This window comes from Malus domestica, chromosome 09 (genome assembly GCF_042453785.1).
Source record: "Malus domestica chromosome 09, GDT2T_hap1".
Lineage (NCBI taxonomy): Eukaryota > Viridiplantae > Streptophyta > Magnoliopsida > Rosales > Rosaceae > Malus > Malus domestica.
Window position 1 is genome coordinate 317,099 of NC_091669.1, and position 18,956 is coordinate 336,054.

At 39.6% G+C, this 18,956-nt stretch overlaps 4 protein-coding genes across 4 annotated transcripts; 3 read left to right on the forward strand and 1 right to left on the reverse strand.

The window, feature by feature from the left end:
* Window positions 1-1,748: 1,748 nt before the first annotated feature.
* LOC103442084 (short-chain dehydrogenase reductase 3a-like) lies at window positions 1,749-4,376 on the reverse strand. Its single transcript, XM_008380832.4, has 3 exons — window positions 4,145-4,376; window positions 3,953-4,036; window positions 1,749-2,790 (listed from the first exon to the last, which is right to left on the reverse strand). The coding sequence occupies exons 1-3, from the start codon at window positions 4,162-4,164 to the stop codon at window positions 1,983-1,985; spliced, it is 912 nt and encodes a 303-aa protein (XP_008379054.3). The 5' UTR covers window positions 4,165-4,376; the 3' UTR covers window positions 1,749-1,982.
* A 2,285-nt stretch (window positions 4,377-6,661) lies between these two features.
* On the forward strand, window positions 6,662-9,490 carry LOC103442085 (uncharacterized). Its single transcript, XM_008380834.4, has 2 exons — window positions 6,662-7,531; window positions 8,398-9,490. Exons 1-2 carry the CDS (start codon window positions 6,983-6,985, stop codon window positions 9,112-9,114), a joined length of 1,266 nt encoding a protein of 421 aa, XP_008379056.3. The 5' UTR covers window positions 6,662-6,982; the 3' UTR covers window positions 9,115-9,490.
* A 1,773-nt stretch (window positions 9,491-11,263) lies between these two features.
* Window positions 11,264-14,163, forward strand: LOC103442087 (pentatricopeptide repeat-containing protein At3g26782, mitochondrial-like). The gene is made up of 2 exons (XM_008380836.4): window positions 11,264-12,379; window positions 12,486-14,163. The coding sequence occupies exons 1-2, from the start codon at window positions 11,462-11,464 to the stop codon at window positions 13,527-13,529; spliced, it is 1,962 nt and encodes a 653-aa protein (XP_008379058.3). The 5' UTR covers window positions 11,264-11,461; the 3' UTR covers window positions 13,530-14,163.
* A 1,099-nt stretch (window positions 14,164-15,262) lies between these two features.
* On the forward strand, window positions 15,263-18,690 carry LOC103442088 (mitochondrial phosphate carrier protein 3, mitochondrial-like). Its single transcript, XM_008380837.4, has 6 exons — window positions 15,263-15,946; window positions 16,556-16,917; window positions 17,041-17,084; window positions 17,762-17,976; window positions 18,059-18,183; window positions 18,275-18,690. The coding sequence occupies exons 1-6, from the start codon at window positions 15,644-15,646 to the stop codon at window positions 18,333-18,335; spliced, it is 1,110 nt and encodes a 369-aa protein (XP_008379059.3). The 5' UTR covers window positions 15,263-15,643; the 3' UTR covers window positions 18,336-18,690.
* Window positions 18,691-18,956: the final 266 nt, after the last annotated feature.

The window sequence follows — 18,956 nt, forward strand, 5'->3', positions numbered from 1 at the left end:
TTAGAATTCAAACACCTTTAATTAAGTGTTATTGAAATCCAACTTTCCGTTTAGAACGGTCTTAATTCACAACATCAACGTCAACGCCAATAAAACTAACTAGTCCAGTGTGGACTAGTGTGTGGATAAATTGGCTACATACATGGCATGCATGCAACTCACTACCAAGTCGTGAGATGAGAATTATATCATATATGCACCATGTTCCGACCAAAAATAAAATATCAACCATGCAATGCCAAAATATTAATTGTAATTGTCTCCAACGTACAAATTAATTTAGAATGTAGACAAATAAGGAAAAATAAATACAAAATGTTCCAAGTTTTAACTTGGCCGTTTGGCCGACATCAACATGCATACATGTGAAGTCTGAAGATTGAAGAGTGCTAACGATCGAAGACCTGTCCAAAGCAGTTCTGTTTACTACGTGATTGTGGTCTCCATATTTTCCGATAGTTTAAATTTTGAAAATTTATCTGATATATATGATTCATCAACACCACGAAAAAAGTGCAAGGTTATTCATTTTTTGTTGCAAGCTCCAGGCGGGTCCATGACAGCTAAAAGATTAGAGACAGGACCATGCATGCAGGCATATTGTATACCATTCGTAGTGAATTCACACTCAGCTGTGTGACCTGCGGGACCACTCTTATTAATAATATGCAGGTGCTCGATGTGGATGGCTCCACCTCTTCCTCTGAGCAAATAGAGAAACAACTTGTATTTTATCGCTACGTTACATTTTGTGTTAATGACACAACGATATGTAAAAACAATGCATTTTGTATAATTGAAACACGACGTCGTCGTCGTCACATGACGGTTTATTTATGTTATGCAAATCATTCCCAATAAAATATGACGTTGAGGAGTGAACTCAAACAAGGTACCAACCGAACACTATATTGAAGTGCTAATCAGTAAAAATCCCAAATTAAAAGTCATGCATCTATCAGCATTTTATAGAATCTTAGCCATTCAAGCAATCCGATGACTTAGGATTTTACACATCATTTACTCTATCTTTAACTTATTTTTCTTTTACGAACGTAAGTTAATCCCATACGGCCGTTATCTCTTTTCTGTCTCCCTTCGTGTTTAGTTCCTCCCCTTCTATCTCTCTCTTTCTTCACTTCCTCCCACAGATTATTTCTATTCAGTTTCCTTTTCTTTTCAAACAAGAACACTTGTTGACAAATCCACACTGTACTGTACTTTATCAATTAGAAACAATTATGAGAATTGTTTACCTGATTGTATTATTTCTCTATGGCCTATGGGTCCCGTTTCCGACTTCAAACATATAAACTAAAAAATATGTGTAATTAACAATTCTATAACCCATCCCTAAAGCTATAGAATTTCTCCATACGTAATTCGTAATTTTGAGTTTGAGGGCTTGTGGATTTTGATGGGAAGCAAAGAAAAAAGCACAATGCATAAGTCAGAAACAACATTTTATGAGAGGATATTCTGAAATGTGAAGTCTCATCGACTCTAAATGTTGGTTCGGCTGAATGGGCTGTTCCCCACTAGGGATTCTGAAATCTGGAAGGGCTTCTCGTGAAAGAGGGAGGGAGGAGATCAGGAGAATGGAGGACTGTCACCGTTTAACTTTGGATATGCAAATTTATCCCAAAGCTGATGTGGCTTCATTTAAGTTATTGAATTGTTTAGACGGCAAAGATTCTATAAAATGTGGTTAAATTAAATGCACAACATCTAAATGCAGGGCCCGAAGATGCAATCAGTAGTACTTAGATCAATCATGTGTGTGCATATGGACACACGTATGTACTTACACCATTTTATAGTTCCCCGGGAAACAATTCATCAACCTGATATTATATAGTACATACATAATCCAGCTTCTTGAAATAACAAAGAAACATGCATGTGCGTAATTGTGTACGTTGTTGCGAAAACAAGTCTAAACCTAATTGGAGTCTAGACTCTGGACATATACTAGCATTAAATTACACAGATTGACCCGGAGGAGGAGGGAAGCTAAGACTTTTGAAGCTGGTGAAGCCTCCATCGACCACCAGATTATGACCCGTCACATACTTTGCTTCATCCGATGCCAGATACACCGCAGCTTGCGCCACATCTATCTCCTCACACTTCGCACCCTTGAGCTCTCCCAGCCCATTCACTATCTCTTTAACCTGATCCTCCGGCGCCCCCGGATAAAGCTTCCATATTTCCCGCACCACCATTGACGTCGGGATTGGACTTGGCGAAATGCAATTGACTCGGATCCCGTTTCGGCACAGCTCGCTCGCCAGTGACTTGACCAGGCCAGGTATCGTAAATTTCGATATCGAATAGGGGTGAGGCCCAACCCCACCCAACAGCCCAGCTATGCTGGACGTGCACAGTATGGAGCCTGAGCCCGCAGGTATCATGACTCGTGCCGCATGCTTTATCCCAGCAACTGCGCCCCGCACGTTGACCCGGATCACGCGGTCAAACTCCTCAAGGTTCAGGTCAACGATGCTGGGCGGGAACGCTGGGCCTGTTATTCCCGCGTTGTTGTACATTATGTCAAGTTTTCCGTGACGAGCCATGGCGGTTTCTACAGCTTCTGCTATTTGGGACTCAACGGCAACGTCGCATTGGACAAAGTGGGCTGCGGGCCCCAGCTCTATGGCGACTTGTGGACCCAGCTCAGAATCTGAGTCTGCAACGATGACGTGTGCTCCATGTCGGATGAACTCGTGGGCCGTGGCTTTCCCAAGCCCGCTAGCTGACCCTGTTATTATGGCTACCTTGCCTTGCAGCCTGCTTTTTATCAAAGAAAGTATGCAAATAGATGATTAGATTCTTAATGTTAATATTATCGTTAATATGCAATGAAAAGAAAAGAAAAGAAAGGAACAACATGCGTGGTTGAATATCAATGAAAAGACAAGATCAGTCATGTCGTTTGAAAATGCCAAACGACGTCCGATTAAGAAAATGATTATTGGGGGCGGATTGATCATTCAATTACGAAGTTGTGGATCATTTTTCCACGCCGGCAATCACCCAAAAAAGCAACACCGCCCCATTCAAAATTTGATTCATATTAATTAATCTAAAGTGTGATTTGTGCGTAAAACTTTGAATAAAGAGTTGAATTTGATGCCTGATAATGATCAAGGTTGAAACGTAACATGATGTAAAAGTGGAGAATAACTTATCTACAACAAATTTGTTAAAAAACAAAATAATTACAACAAAAGTCATTGTAATGGTATTTTAAAATCAATTATACGTTGTTATACATGAAAAAGATCATACAAGACAAAACGTGATTAATTTTTAATATCAACGGAACGGTGTCCTAGTTGTATGTAGGTTATTTTCGTATAAATGAAGACAAATGGTATGAATAGTTACTTTAGATCTAACCAGGGGTAGCTTAAGCCTTGAGAACATTGCATGTGCTGCAGGGTGTAAATCTTAATCATTGCCAACATAATTATTAATCAAATACTCAAGTTGACCTCAATAAACTAAACCAGATCATATTGAAGAGAGCAGAGAGCAGAGGAATATGCCGAAATTAATTACTAGGAAATGAATTTAATCATGGGATCATTCATAACTCCATGTTATATGCATAATTTACTTAGAAACTGTTCAAGATGGTTACGTTTATACATATGTACTGCATAAATCCTCGCATACAGATATATATAACATGGTATATACTTAAAATGATATAGTACTACTGCGTACTGGGACAGAAAATAATAATGCCACAAAAACTATATATGCGTGCGACAATAGTCACAATGAATAAGGTACCGACGTAGGAGAGATTTCCATTAACAAGAGAAGAGAAGATGGGCAAAAGAAGGGAAATTATTAATTAACATCATCTACTATGCATGCATGTTTTTGGAATCGATGGATCTGCAGCTAAAACACCAGCAGATCATATGATATAGGTACATACCTTCCATGGCCAGCTGCGCCTCTCGTTGAAAAGGGCCTTGCTCGCTTACAGAGAAAAGCATTGCAGCTGATCAGCTTAAACTCTCTGAGAATAAAACAAATATTCCACATACATCCCTCATCAGTTTCCGTGAATTTCAGCTCATGTCAAATAGCATATATGGTATAATTGGTAAATAAGGTGTAAACTGACCTGGTTAGTGATCTGATCATATCTGCGGCAAAGATCTGATGAATTCTGAGGATGAGAGAGAGAGAGAGAGAGAGTGTGTGTGTGTGTGTGTAAGAGAGAGAGGGAAATAGTTGCTTGACCAGTGGCAGAACTCAAGGTAGCAGAAACAAGGCCCAGAATCTATTGGAATTGAAGAGCTAGTAGACACGCGTTTTCATGCACAAAGAGAAAGAGCACCAACCGAGTTGATGTTGAAGTTGAAGATGGTTTATAACATATGTGACCTATCGTATTTAATGATCCTAAGTTAAAAAAGCACAAGGAAGCCGAGTTATAGTTTTTAAAATAGATGGGAGTTATGCTAATTGATCAGGTTAGTGTCTCCTATTATTGCCATTCAAGTTTGAATTTTTAATTTTTAATTAAAATAATTTAAAATATAATATCAAACATGTTACTCTTACTACATTAATTTGTATCATATTTCTAATAAAGATGTGATCCACACGTGTTGTAAATCTTATCTCTATTAAAAATGCGATACAAATATAGTATAAAAATATGATAAATGTAAGACAATATTTGGCTACTCACCGGTAAGTACCCAATTTTTACTTACCCGCAAGTGCCCAAAAATATTGTCAAATCTCACTGAGGAATGGAGGAAAGAGGTTGTCAAATCTCATAAGGGATATTTGAATGCATGTAGTAATTAGATAGCTAGATGTTTCGTTGCTAGTTTAGAAAATTTGGAGAGGTGCAGATGTTACAATAAAATTCGGGGCCACATACATTAGTGTAAGTAAAAATAAAATCCTCACCAATGAGGTACTCAAATATTATCCGCAAATATAGCATCACTCATATAATATTGCATATCTAAAAAGTGAACAATAGCTTTCAAACATAAAGAAACAACTTTGGTTTGTCAATCTTTTGGGCCACTGCCACCGGCCTGCCGGGAAATTCCAAGTAGAGCAATGACAAACGCATAGTTTAATATGGAGTGTGTAGAAATCTTTGTAGATCATATGTATTTATGTACCGAATAATATTATATGTATATATGTATACGCTTGTGTGTATATATACACATTTCAATATAAGGAAAACTAATGAAAAATGCTAGAAAACTTTAAGTTTTAACGATAAAGACAAAATAAAGGGTAAAGTGAATAATGTTAGTGTAAAAATGTAATTTTTCGTTAAAGTAAACAGTACTGGGAGCTTTTCGTTAAAGTTCTCTTAAATATATCATGTTGAAGTTGAACACACATAGTGGATCATGAGAAATACGAAATGAATGGTTAGGAGTTATAAAAAATCAATGTGGGGGGTCTTAGGATGTAGCTAGGGTACTGCAGACTGCGGTAGCTAACAAAAAATAGGAAGTAAAATATGAAAAAAGAAATTAAAAGGGAGAGCAAAGCAATGATCGTAAAGAAAAGAATGGTGTAATATTTATTAGTTTAAAGATGTACATATATAATTGGATCTCAATATGTATTTAAGGAACAATTAAGCTATAATTAAGCAGATTGTTGAGGTTGTGGAGACAAACATCAGACAAGTGAGTGAAGCTACAATCTCAAAGTGCGGGATATTGCATATTTCTTGTCTATTAAACAAAACTTAAATTATTCCATCATGTTCCTTCTTTTTGTTGGCCTCACTGCCCTTACCTTATCATGTTCTGTACACACATACAAACAATTGATGAAACACTAATTAATTGATTAATTTGTCATTAACAAACCCCAATTATGCATGACCATGAGTAATTAAAGTAGTTCAACACTAGCAACTAGAGCAACATATGTATAATGCATGCATGCGTGGATCAATGTATTGTATGTATTTTGTGTGCGAATATAAATACTATTACTATATGGATTATGGAGGCTGTAATGATTGATGGGTGTTAATTAAAATACGTACTGTTGCAATATAGAATCTCACATCGGTAATGTTAAAATAGTATACAATTAATATATAAGAGTTTTCACTTTTAATATCACTGAAACATTTGTGATAAAATCTAACACATAATAATATTGATGGTGGACACGCATAGACCTACAAAATTTCTCGCGTACTAGCTAATCCGAATATATATATTCTCTATTCTAGGATACTAGTCTAACTAGCTAGGCTTAGGTGGAGTAAGCATCAACGCCAAGCTTTATTTTGTATGGTTTATGATTACGAGAGATACGATGAAAGAGTTTGGATAGCCTAAGCTTGACGATCACGGACCACATGAGGGATATGGAATGAGTAAATTCAAACTTAAAACATCTTTCATTTGGAACAAATGAAGGAGAATCATGCGCTCTTATCATCAAGTGAAGTCCCTTTGGACTGGACCGTTTCCATTTGGAACAAAAAAGATAATAATAAACGGGCCGATCACTAAGTGGGCCGATCACGAAGACTTAACCAATGAGTTAAGGTCCCGGTAGTCCAAGGGGGAATACGACGTCGTAGGAGGCTTCATTTGAACATACTTGATGGTTTGAAGTTGATTCTTCAACAGTTGAGCTTGGATAACAGTAATTTCTGTGTTTCGTGTGAATGTTATGAAGGGAAAGAGGAAAAAAGCGGCAGTTGTATTGACATTGATTGGGATACCATTACCATATAACTGGTGGGGGAGGACAGGAGGGATAGCATTGTCTGTCCAGTTTTCATATTGACACCGAACCATCCCAACATTCCTACAATACAATACTAGTTACAGTGTTGATATCATATGTACAACAAGTCAAACCACACAAGAAGCAGAAGCGGAAGCAGATCTAATTTCACAAATCAGTGCGCCGGCAGATCTCACTTCTCTCTCTCTCTCTCTGTAGATTGATGGGCGCCACTCAGTCCGTACAAGAGGTCGAAGAGGAAGACGAAGAAGAGGAAGAGGAAGAGAACGGCATCAATGGCGAGCCCAGCATTCGAAGTGGATTGGAATTGGACAAGGATTTGATCAAGAAGGTTCTAGAACAAGAGCCCGAGATGCTTTGCCACGCATCCGCATCCCCTCTCTCCCCTCAGCTCTCCACCTTGGGCACCCCGCGCCTGGGACCCTCCATCAAGGTGTGGGACCCCTACAACGTCCTCGCTCCGCCTTCGCCTCTGCCCCCGCCTCCCGGATTCTCCCGGAGCTTCTCGTCCAATGGCATGGAGGATGACCGATTCGTCACGGAGGTGTTTTTGATTAGTCACGGCGAGTGCGAGTTGAATTTAAGGCCCGATTTGGTGGGCGGACGGTGCCCGCAGGCGGCTCTGACTCCCAACGGCAAGCGCCAGGCCAGGGCCCTGGCGGTTTTCTTGAACTCCCAGAGGGTTGGCTTCAGTGCCGTTTACTCATCTCCTCTGGATCGTGCGCGCTCCATGGCGGTTTCCGTCTGTCAGGTAATTTTTGAATTGAAATTGTTTCATGTCTTTGAAGACTTGGAGTTTATAATTCTAATTGTGCATTGCAAATTTTAGAAAACTGACCATGAATTATGCATCGAATTTTGCCTATAGGAGTTTTACTTATGTCCGGAATTCGATAAGATTCACTTATCAGTGAGAGAGGGATATGTGAATTTGTGTGTTAACCACTTGCTGAATATGATTTTTTTCGTTTTAAGCCTTCCGTGGAAAATGGTAGCTTATAGTAGATTTTGCAATTGGTAACTCATGGTGCATGTAAGGATTTGCATAGCTGACAACGCGTATTTGGGATGAAAAGCTTCGTCACATCGAGTTAATTGGTTTGTGTGATAGAATGAAAGCTATAAGTGCTATATGCATCACTACTGTCACTGTCCCTCATTGGCTCGGTCACTTGACTGGTTTAGAAGCTGTATGGCTCGTAGCTTTTAAGACATGGCTTCTTAGTCCAAGTAATGTGTTCTGAACTGTGAATATCCAAGAATGAGTAGGAGTATAATTGGAATTCATTTTGGCAGAATATATCATGTCCTTGAGTTTTTTGACTAAAACAATTCTCAGGATTAGAAGTTCAGGTCAGGTTTGATAGTGTTCCGTTTGGTTGACTTTTCCTTCACCTCCTCCTTCTCCTTCATTAAGTTTTAGGTCCCCTGCCCTTTGATTCCTTTTCTTCTTCATCAAGAATCATATAAGTAGGTTCCCCTTTTAGCTGACGATGTGACATAGACTGCTTTGTAGATATTGTTTCCTGATATGAGCAGCTAAAGAGATAATGCAAGGTATAGTGTAAGACGTTTTACATGTATCTAATTAGTTTTGTCGGGCTATAAATCATGCAGGAAATGAACTTTCCAGTTGGACAGATACAATCTTCAGATGCGCTTGCAGAGATGAGTCAGGGGGATTGGGAGGGGTGCCCTCGGTCAGTAATATACACAGCTGAACTTTTGAGCTTCATCGAAAGAGTTCAGCCTGATTTCTCTGCACCATCGGGAGAGTCACTTCGGCAAGTGGAATTTCAAATGGTTAGTTTTTTAAACGGGACAGTCCTTGGGCTTCCTGAAAAGTCGAGAGCATTCTACTCATTCTCATCACACAATCAGAGTGAGAGTCAAGGCTTTGCACACCATAGTTCTCATGTATCAACCAACTCAGTTCATGACCGAGAGGGGCCTTCCCTCCCTCCGCCTAACTGGGATCTGCTTCACAGGCAGCGGCAGGGTCTCTTGAGGAAAAAGTCTGGTAAGAGCAGGCTACAAGTTGTGACTACAACTGGAATTCAGGAGGTTGAGGATGAAATTTCCCCCCAGGACGTCACTCACCAAAGTTCCCCGCATGATTTAAGTGGGAGAAGCTCCTCTTCTGCGTCTTGTATTGGTATATTCAGTCATGCAGTGCCAATCAAATGTCTCCTCACAGGCATCCTTGGATGCAGCCCATTAATGTCGCATAAGATTTGCATAGAAGACTCTTCTGTGACAGTTCTACAGCATTCATGGAGAACAGGTTGGCAGATAAAGAGGTTGAATGATACCGCACACCTCAGGCTTATGTAGTGGTTAGAGACTTGGAGTATCATAACTTGTTACATTATACCGACGATGGGAAAGTGAAGTTTCATTTCCCGGGATCAGTAGGTCACAAAACACGACATTTTTGCATAAAATATGCAATACCCTGCCATTTGTTGTTACATTTGCTATATTTATTTCCGAATTGTTCAACTCCGCAAAAGAAGAATGAAATGTTGTTGGAGTTGGATCCTTGTATCGATGATTCTTTTGATTTGTGGCATTTACAGGAGATGGTGTGAAGAATCATGTATTTCCTGTATATTTTGAAGAAATTTCGTAATTCATAAACTTTGCTCACGCATTTATCAGCTATATACATTAAATCTCAGTTGGAACAATCTGAGCTGGGTTTTGGTTATGCTCTTTTCCTTTTTTATATATGCATCTTTTTTTTTCTTTTTTTTTTTCCAGTAAGAAACATTTCAAGTGTTTTTCGAACTCAATAACATTTTTTACTCAAAGTCCTTTCAGTTATTTTAGAGTTTGTTTAGAAGTGTTTTTAAATGAATGAAAGCGTTTTTGGTGAAAATATTTTAGAAACCAATTTTTAGTAAAAATCCAAGTGGATCTTGTGAAAGCACTTTAAGTGCTTCCTGCAAGAAGTACATATATGATGCTTCTCCAAAAGCAAACTAAATTTCACCAAAAACACTTCTAAATGAGTCATTGGAAGCTGGGTTAGATAGTTAGATGATTGTTCGGGGGTGAATCTTATATGCAAGGAGGTAGACTGTCTGCCCTCCCATTTTTATATTTTTCTCATCCCCTCTTGTTTATGTGATCACGGTTAAGTAACGTCAACATTTTATATTGATACCCTGTTAGAGAGAAAAAAGTATAGAGAAAGGCAAAGGCCATGGTTATTTTGGACTGCTTCTGTAACAAGTGGCACAAGACAGGACACACACAGGTACGGTGGTCACCAGACTCCAACAATTCTCACATGGGATGGATCATGATTCATGGATGATAGATGGATGGGGCCGGCAGCTGCAGCCGACAGTTGCGAATCGCATTGCCTAACAATTTTTAACCATAAAAATAAGGCATTCCATTATGCAGCACGTTATGGCTACGTCCTAGCTACAATATTCCAAACGCATCACAAATATATATATATATATATATTTCCGTAACTCAATTATGAGCCTTTCTCTTACCAAGCGAAGACAACTAGCATTAAACCACGAGCTAATTGGTAACTAACTTTACTTTGGCAAATAAACAGAACAGAGAGAGAGAAAACAAAAAGGTTGATTTTCCATAAATAAGAACAAAAGAGAATTGAAAGTGCTGCTGTCCATCCCGTGACTACAACAGACAGTCACAGATGAGGCAGTAACAGTGGCACTCACACTCACACTCACTCACTCATCAATATCTTGATGTGCTTATAAACATACACACACACAAACATTGAACATCGAAGTTGAACCCCCCAGTTCAGAGTTCAGTTCAACTAGCCTAAAATCCAGAGATATCTGTGGAAATTAATGGCTCTGTCTGTCAGTAAATTCTCTGCAATTTTATGCACAGCCATCTTGTTTGCTAATTTACATGCTCTGTGCAGGTCATCGAGTGTGGTGCCAACGATTTCAGCTTCTCCAGCGGTTTTACCAAATGGAAATCCGCCCAGTAACAATATGTCGTCCTTCTTCCCTTCTCCAAGTGATGAAGCTTCTAATGCGTCAGATGCATTTGCACCAGTCCCTAGCTCTGGCCAGTTTGTTGGCAAAGTTTCATCCGCCGCTAACTCCAACTCCGACCGTCAGTGCGGTGCTCTAATGTTTGGTGCAGGGCTTTCTGCCTTGTTTCTCTTCAAATTTGCCAATGCTGCGTAACTACTCGAGTCAGTTGTAATTATGCCAGAGGTGTTATTAGACTCAATAAGGTCAGGTTTAGGATGAGGAACGAACGTATGGCTTGTAATTTGCTGTTTCTGTACTTTTCATGATTCTGTGGATCATTTTGGTTAGTTATGCCAGAAAGAACGTTGAAGAACTGACGTGCAGTCCATATAATCCATACTGTTGGGAATGTTCATGTTATATCGATGTTGTTGAATATTTTGGATAACACGGTGTTCATACGTTAAAACTAATACATTATCGATGACATATTGATCCAACGTCATTTGGGACTAACGGATGACGGACGTATCTGTCATAACGTTTGCAATCTTTTCGTTGACTAATGTGCGACTTTACAAGGGCGGCTGAAAAGCTTTCATGTCAACAGCTCCAAAGGGATCTCATATTTGCAACCAGTTTGTTTGCTCAGCGGGAATCCAAAGCCACGAAAATCCCCCGGGAGAAGAATGAATGAATGAATGAAGATTTCAAAATCGAGTTTTTGTCTCGTGGGCAGACACCAATATTCGGTCACAGTTAACAACCCCAACCTCACAACCTGGTTCAACAAATACGTCGACAAAAACGATGTCGCCTCCTGGAACTCCGTCATTGCCGACTTGGCCCGGAGCGGCGACTCCCTCGAAGCCCTCCGGGCATTTTCGTCGATGCGAAAGCTCTCCCTCAGACCAAACCGCTCCTCCTTCCCCTGCGCCATCAAATCCTGCTCGGCTTTGCTGGATCTTCACTCCGGCGAGCAAGCTCACCAGCAGGCGTTGGTCTTCGGCTTTGCGTCCGACCTCTTTGTCTCCTCTGCCCTCATCGGTATGTACTCCAGGTGCGGTCGATTGACGGATGCATGGAAACTGTTCGATACAATTCCTTACAGAAACGTGGTTTCTTGGACATCCATGATCACCGGGTGTGTTCAAAACGACGCCGCCTGCCAAGCCTTGTCTCTCTTTAAAGAGTTGTTGATCGAGGAAATTGACAATGAGGATGTTTCCTTAGATCCTGTTGTTCTGGTTTCTGTTCTGTCGGCTTGTTCTTGCGTATCGAGTAAGGGACTTGCCCAAAGTGTTCATGGGTTGGTGATGAAGAGAGGTTTCGATGGGGATTTATGGGTAGGGAATACTTTGATGGATGCATATGCCAAATGCGGCGAGCTCGGTCTTGTTAGAAAGGTGTTTGATGGAATGTCTCAAAAGGATTTGGTTTCTTGGAACTCCATGATTGCAACTTATGCGCAGAGTGGATTATCTTCAGAGGCATGGCAAGTCTTCTATGGGATGACAAAGGATGGTGACATCCGCTACAATGCGGTGACATTGTCTGCTTTGTTATTAGCTTGTGCGCATGCTGGGCCTCTGTTAGTTGGGAAGTCTATACATGATCAGGTATTCAAATTTCTCGCAAGCCCTTTATATCATATCGCATTCTGTGGAATAGGTTATTACTGTAGGCTCTCATAACTAATGCATTCTTTGGTCTTTTTGTTTATAGGTTCTGAAAAAGGGCTTGGAAGAGAATGTGATAGTGTCTACCTCTACTATCGACATGTACTGCAAATGTGGGAGAGTTGACTTGGCAAGAAAGGCATTTGATTGCATGAAGGAGAAGAATGTTAGGACATGGACCGCCATGATTGCAGGTTATGGAATGCATGGCCGAGCTAAAGAAGCATTGGAGGTCTTCTATAAGATGATAAGAGAGGGTGCGAAACCAAATTACATAACATTTGTGTCACTTCTAAATGCTTGCAGCCATGCTGGTCTATTAGAAGAAGGTTGGTATTGGTTTAATAACATGAGCCACAAATACGGTGTAGAACCTGGAATTGAGCACTATGGGTGCATGGTTGATCTTCTTGGACGTTCCGGTGAACTTAACAAAGCTTATGATTTAATAAAGGGAATGAGGATTGGGCCAGATTGTGTAGTCTGGGGTTCATTTCTTGGGGCTTGCAGGATACACAAAAATGTGACATTTGCAGAGATTTCTGCGAGGAAACTGTTTGAGCTCGACCCTCATAATTCTGGGTACTACATCTTGCTTTCAAATATTTTTGCCGATGCTGGGAGATGGGAAGATGTTGAGAGGATGAGAATACTGATGAAGAATCGTGGGTTGGTTAAACCTCCTGGATTCAGTTTGGTTGAACTGAGAGGTATTGTGCATTTATTTTTGGTTGGAGACAGAGAGCATCCTCAGCATGAGAAGATTTACGAGTATCTGGAAAACCTGACAATCAAGCTGCAAGAGGTTGGCTATGCACCCAATATCAGTTCAGTTCTTCATGATGTTGATGAGGAAGAGAAGGAAATGGTCCTAAGAGTACATAGTGAGAAGCTGGCTGTTGCCTTCGGAATCATGAATTCTGTACCTGGTGCAACGATTCAGATAATCAAGAATCTCCGAGTTTGTGCCGATTGTCATACTGTTATTAAGTTGATTGCAAAGGTTGTTGATCGGGAAATTGTGGTCAGAGATTCAAAGCGGTTTCATCACTTCAGGGATGGGTTGTGTTCTTGTGGAGATTATTGGTGATGGCTCGGTCAGAAGATGGCGATTGGTAGGCAAATTTGGCTCGAAGGTGTTGAGCAATATATAGCATGCAATGGCTGTATAGGAATGTTATGACTAACATTCATATAATCAGTTTTGGGGAGGCTGAACGCTACTTCTGATAAGATTGTTTCTGAGTAAATTATAGATCAGTCTTGACCAGGATTCTGGTCAAGAAACAGAACCACAAATCACTACTCTACCAATGGGATACTTGTCATGCTTACAAAGATGATGGCTTATTAAGGTGATGAAGGTTTCCAAGTTCCGGAATCTACCTCTTAACGGGCTCCCTCATTTTTCACTTTCATATTCGATCGACCACATGATTCCGAGTAGTAGAATGAGGATAGGAATCAAAGCCTCTAATCGAGCATCTTCAGACATTTGACAATTCCTTTGCTGTTTCCGGTGCTGCTAATGTTTTTGGATTTGTTTGGTGAACCAGAACTTCAGCATTATGCATTAGGGATTCACAAGTGAATTCGTGAGCTATGGCGTGGAGATGAAAAGCTAGTGGAGCAACCGAACCATATGTTTCATCGACTCTGTATCCACATGTAGCCTTGATCTTTCAGTTCTTCAAATAGCGCTCGATTTGCATTTCTTTTTCAAATCTTCATATGTTTCATTTTGATTTCTGCGGGCCGTGGACATATTTTTTAGAAAAAGTGCGTAGATATAGTGGAAGGTAGTGAAATTTACCGGGAAGGAAAATAACTAATGATATTTCTTTTCTAATTCAAAAGGGTGTGATACTTTGACTACGCAACCAAAGTAACGTTTGCGAATTGCCAATTTGCCAAAGGATGCTTGTGTCCCGTGGAGGACTTGTTCTCCGCTGATGATTAACGAAGTTTTAACATTACAATCATAATCGTTCATCTCTTTGTCATCATCTAAAAATTATATGTGTAACAAATCATTCAATTTGGAGATCGTTTAGTCATTCATATATGTTAAACCAATCAACGGTTTTAGTAACAAGTAGTATCATCATGAATCGTCAATCTATTTTATACATATGAATGACTAAAATATCTCTAAATTAAATAATGTTTTGCTATAAGATTTTAGATGATGAAAAAAATAAATAAACAATTTCGATTATAATGTTCGAACGATAAAAATTCGTTAATTGGAAGTAGAAAAACAGATAAGTCAAAGACTAGCCTTTGCAAAATTGGAAATACCGTATCTATTGATTTTCACGATACATGCCTACGAATATACCAATCCAGCTCCCCATGGGTTGGCATTATTCATGCCTCTTCTATGGCGTTTTCTTTTTCTGCCAGTTTCTTTAATGGGCGGTGTTACTCTTTTTTCACTTTTTCCTCAAGATTCTTAATTTTTATCAACAAACTAAATGAATTAAAAATGACCAAATAAGATAATTTATACGTAAAAGATAAAAAAAAAGTACGTGTATAAAATCACCTTCTTAAATTACTATCCTAAAGCGTATGTTTACTTTATTAAATATTGAAATTATTCTTATTTTTCACTAACACATACAAAATTAAAATAAAAATTCGTAAATATATTACTGTATGCAATTAAATATTTGGAAAAAAAAACATGAGTTAGAGTGATTGTAACCTCAGTTGATTTTTATTTTCACGTCTCTAGTCGCCAGAGACTTTCTCGATTAATCAAAACAGCATATAATTACAGCTCCTCATTCCTTGAAGTAGATCGATTCAAACGCCTACTTTGATATTTTGACCAAAACAAACCTAAATTGGCACCCGAACAAATAAAAACGAAAGAGAAAAAAGACCTTAGTTTGATGGCCGCCGGGCCCAAAAAATGCGAAAGGTCAGCCACTCTTAGTGGTATAATAGTAAATAAATGCGGTCGACAGGGTCATGTCGTGGAAGTGATGCGATGGTTGAGCTAGCCTCGGACCAATAGGCGAATAGCAAAAACCGGAATCAAAAAGGGCAAAGAGGAGAGGAGAGGAGCGCCCCATTTCTAGCAAAGCATCTGGCAGCGAGAGTTTGGGAGAGAATACCTTTCTCTCTTCTTCCGTTTCCATCTCGCTCTCCTTCTTCATCTCCCAAATCTCAGAGCAATCAAGCACTCTCTCTTCCATGGCTCTCTCAGACAAGCAGTCGCGTCAGGCTCTGGTCCCGAGCTTCCTCTACAGCTCCTCGTCCTCCATCGCGCTGGAGAAGATGCTCGCCAGGCCTAGCGGCGGCTTCACGCCGACTGCCACCGTCGAAGGAGTCTCCGCCAGGAAGGGCCTCGTCATTCCGTCGCCCAGGGAGCCCTTGGGGAAGATCGAGATGTACTCGCCTTCCTTCTACGCTGCCTGTACTTTTGGAGGAACTCTCTGCTGTGGTCTCACTCACACGGCCGTCACTCCCCTTGACCTCGTCAAGTGCAATATGCAGGTCAGATCCCTAGCTATTTCTTCCCCGACCTCTTATCTCTGACTCAATTTTGATTATCTATGCTTATCATACAATTGCTTCCTTTATCTGATTAGATCTGTGCTATTTTTCTTCGATTTTGCTCGTAACATTTCATTTGTGTAAGTATCTGTGTATGTATGTATGTATTTGTTCGGATATCTTTCCTAGGTTCTGGGACTGTTCAGGTCTGTGATTTGTTATCCGTGGCTCACATATTGGCTGTGAATTTTGTATATTTTGGTTCTTATTTCCACTGCATTATGATCTGAACTGGATCTGAATTCCGTCGAATTTTCACAATTCTAGGGATTTTATTTAATTCTTTATTTGTGCCCTCTCGATCATGTTGTTTTATTATATTTTGAGTCTTTGATCTATTGATTTTCAGTCTAATTCTGTATCGATTGATTGCTTGGCATTCTATATTGATTCCGTCATTTTGTTATTTTACTTTGTAAGGCTGTCAATGTAAGATGTTTGTTTGGTTCATATCAGAGACATTTGTAACGTGCACATATTTCTCACTTTATTTAATGGTGAAGGTAGATAATTTGATTGATGATGCGGGTATTATTTATCGATTTTCAGATTGATCCCGCAAAATACAAAAGCATCACATCTGGTTTTGGAGTTCTGCTAAAGGAGCAGGGGGTTAAGGGCTTTTTCAGGGGATGGGTGCCTACCCTCCTTGGTTACAGTGCTCAGGGTGCCTGCAAGTATGGATTCTATGAATATTTCAAGAAGTACTACTCTGACCTTGCTGGACCAGAGTTTGCTGCCAAGTACAAGACCTTGATCTACCTTGCTGGTTCTGCATCTGCTGAGGTCATTGCTGATGTTGCTCTTTGCCCCTTTGAGGCAGTCAAGGTCCGTGTGCAAACTCAGCCTGGATTTGCTAGAGGTTTTTCAGATGGACTTCCTAAGTTTGTCAGATCAGAAGGTGCTCTTGGGTAAGTTGTACTGCATCATTGTTGTAATATTTATGATTAGACACAGATGCATGTTTTGTTGCTTTCAGTTTCAAACTAAATTACCGTCGCTAAGATTAACGTGTGAATAATTTTCAATTTCAGATTGTACAAGGGTATTGTTCCACTATGGGGACGTCAAATTCCGTGTAAGTTGGAAAGATTTGAATACATGACCGTCTTTATCCTGATACTCATTTGAACTGCATATGATTTGAAAGGATTATTCTATTGTACCCTGATGCACCATATAGGGAACCCCCTTTAAACATGAAAGCGATAAGTTTAGAGATGCAATTGGTAACCACAAACTTAAAAACTGTAGTTTTGAACTTTTGAATACTACTTCTATGTCATGTTTACTATTTTGAAGTTTGTAAGTTGTTTTATATCTCATCATCCTCCATGCTTCTGCAAATTACATGGATTGTTTGCGCAATAAGCAATTGAGGTCATGATATTGTTGCATTTTTCTAGCTTTAGGTAGATTGCATGAATTTTCCGGCCACAAAAATAGCCATATTTATGTTGTTTTGTTTTAGATATAATCTTATGATCCATGTTTACTTCTTAATTGGGATTTGAGCCCTTCGGTGTAGCCTTCTGTTGTCATTTATTAAAACAAATATTTCTTGCTTGAAGCTTTGTGTGGGCCATGTTTAGATTTATCTTCAGCAAATTGCCTGTTTTATGCTACATTTTCTTTAAGAGGTTTCTGAAACTTGCCCAATAGGTGCTGAATTTGCATACTTGCGTTTTCAAGATATTTAATCTGTATTTCTTGTTTTGGTATGCTGATGACTTACCTACTTGTTCTTTCTTGCAGACACCATGATGAAGTTTGCCTCCTTTGAGACTATTGTGGAGATGATGTATAAATATGCCATCCCTAGACCTAAGAGCGAGTGCTCCAATTCTTTGCAGCTTGGTGTAAGTTTTGCTGGTGGATACGTGGCTGGTATATTGTGTGCTATTGTATCTCATCCTGCTGACAATCTTGTCTCCTTCCTCAACAATGCCAAAGGAGCAACAGTTGGTGATGTGAGTGCTATGGTTTCTGGATTTGTTGTAGTACATCTTCTTCCTTGCTCTGTTTTGATTGTTTTGATTTCTGGCTGTGCAGGCTGTCAAGAAGATGGGAGTGATCGGTCTCTTTACCCGTGGGCTTCCTCTTCGTATTGTCATGATTGGAACTCTTACTGGAGCTCAGTGGGGCATCTATGATTCATTCAAAGTTTTCGTTGGACTGTAAGTCATTCCTTCCTGCAACTATTTGTTCTGTTATTAGTTTATGTAAATGAATGGTTAGGTAAATTTTTGTGAATTGCTATATTTTCAGGCCAACAACTGGCGGTGCTCCCCCTCCGGTTGCTGCTGCATCCGAGCTTGCTAAGGTGTAAACCACTGGGTGATCAACCGCATCGACTTTGTTGTTTTTTGGAACTGAATATTTGTCATAGGAAATAAGCATAGGATTGCTGAAGTTGCTTAAATGGCTTCAAACAGGAGTATTGTTTCTTTTGCATTTGGGGATGGTTTTGCTCTCATCCTCTATTAAAAGACGTATTTATAGTTAGATGAGGTGTGAATTTGAAATCTGATGTTAGTGTTGAGGAGAGTCCCCCTTTGTGGAGTGTAGGCGACAAAAAATAATGTTAGATGGGGTATTTTCTTTGCCATCCCAAAATCAAAAGGCATGGGAATTATGCCTGCATACGATTTTTGTTTCATTTGGAGACTATCCATTTGAGGTCATTCCGAGTTTGTTCTTTATTCATGCATCTTGCAATGCATCTGTCAACTTTTCTTCATTCATGCATTGCTTCTGTCTATATATTTCAATCTTGTGGTTCTGTTGATTTCCGCCACCCCGTCGGGTTTGAAGTTGATAAGTCCATAAAGGTTCATGCTGTCCAGATGAGATACTCAGAGGTTCATGTTGTTCATCGTTTCGAACTGAAACGATTTGAAATCGGTTCATGCTGTTCTTTTAAGGCAATTCTTGCTCCACATTTCTTGTT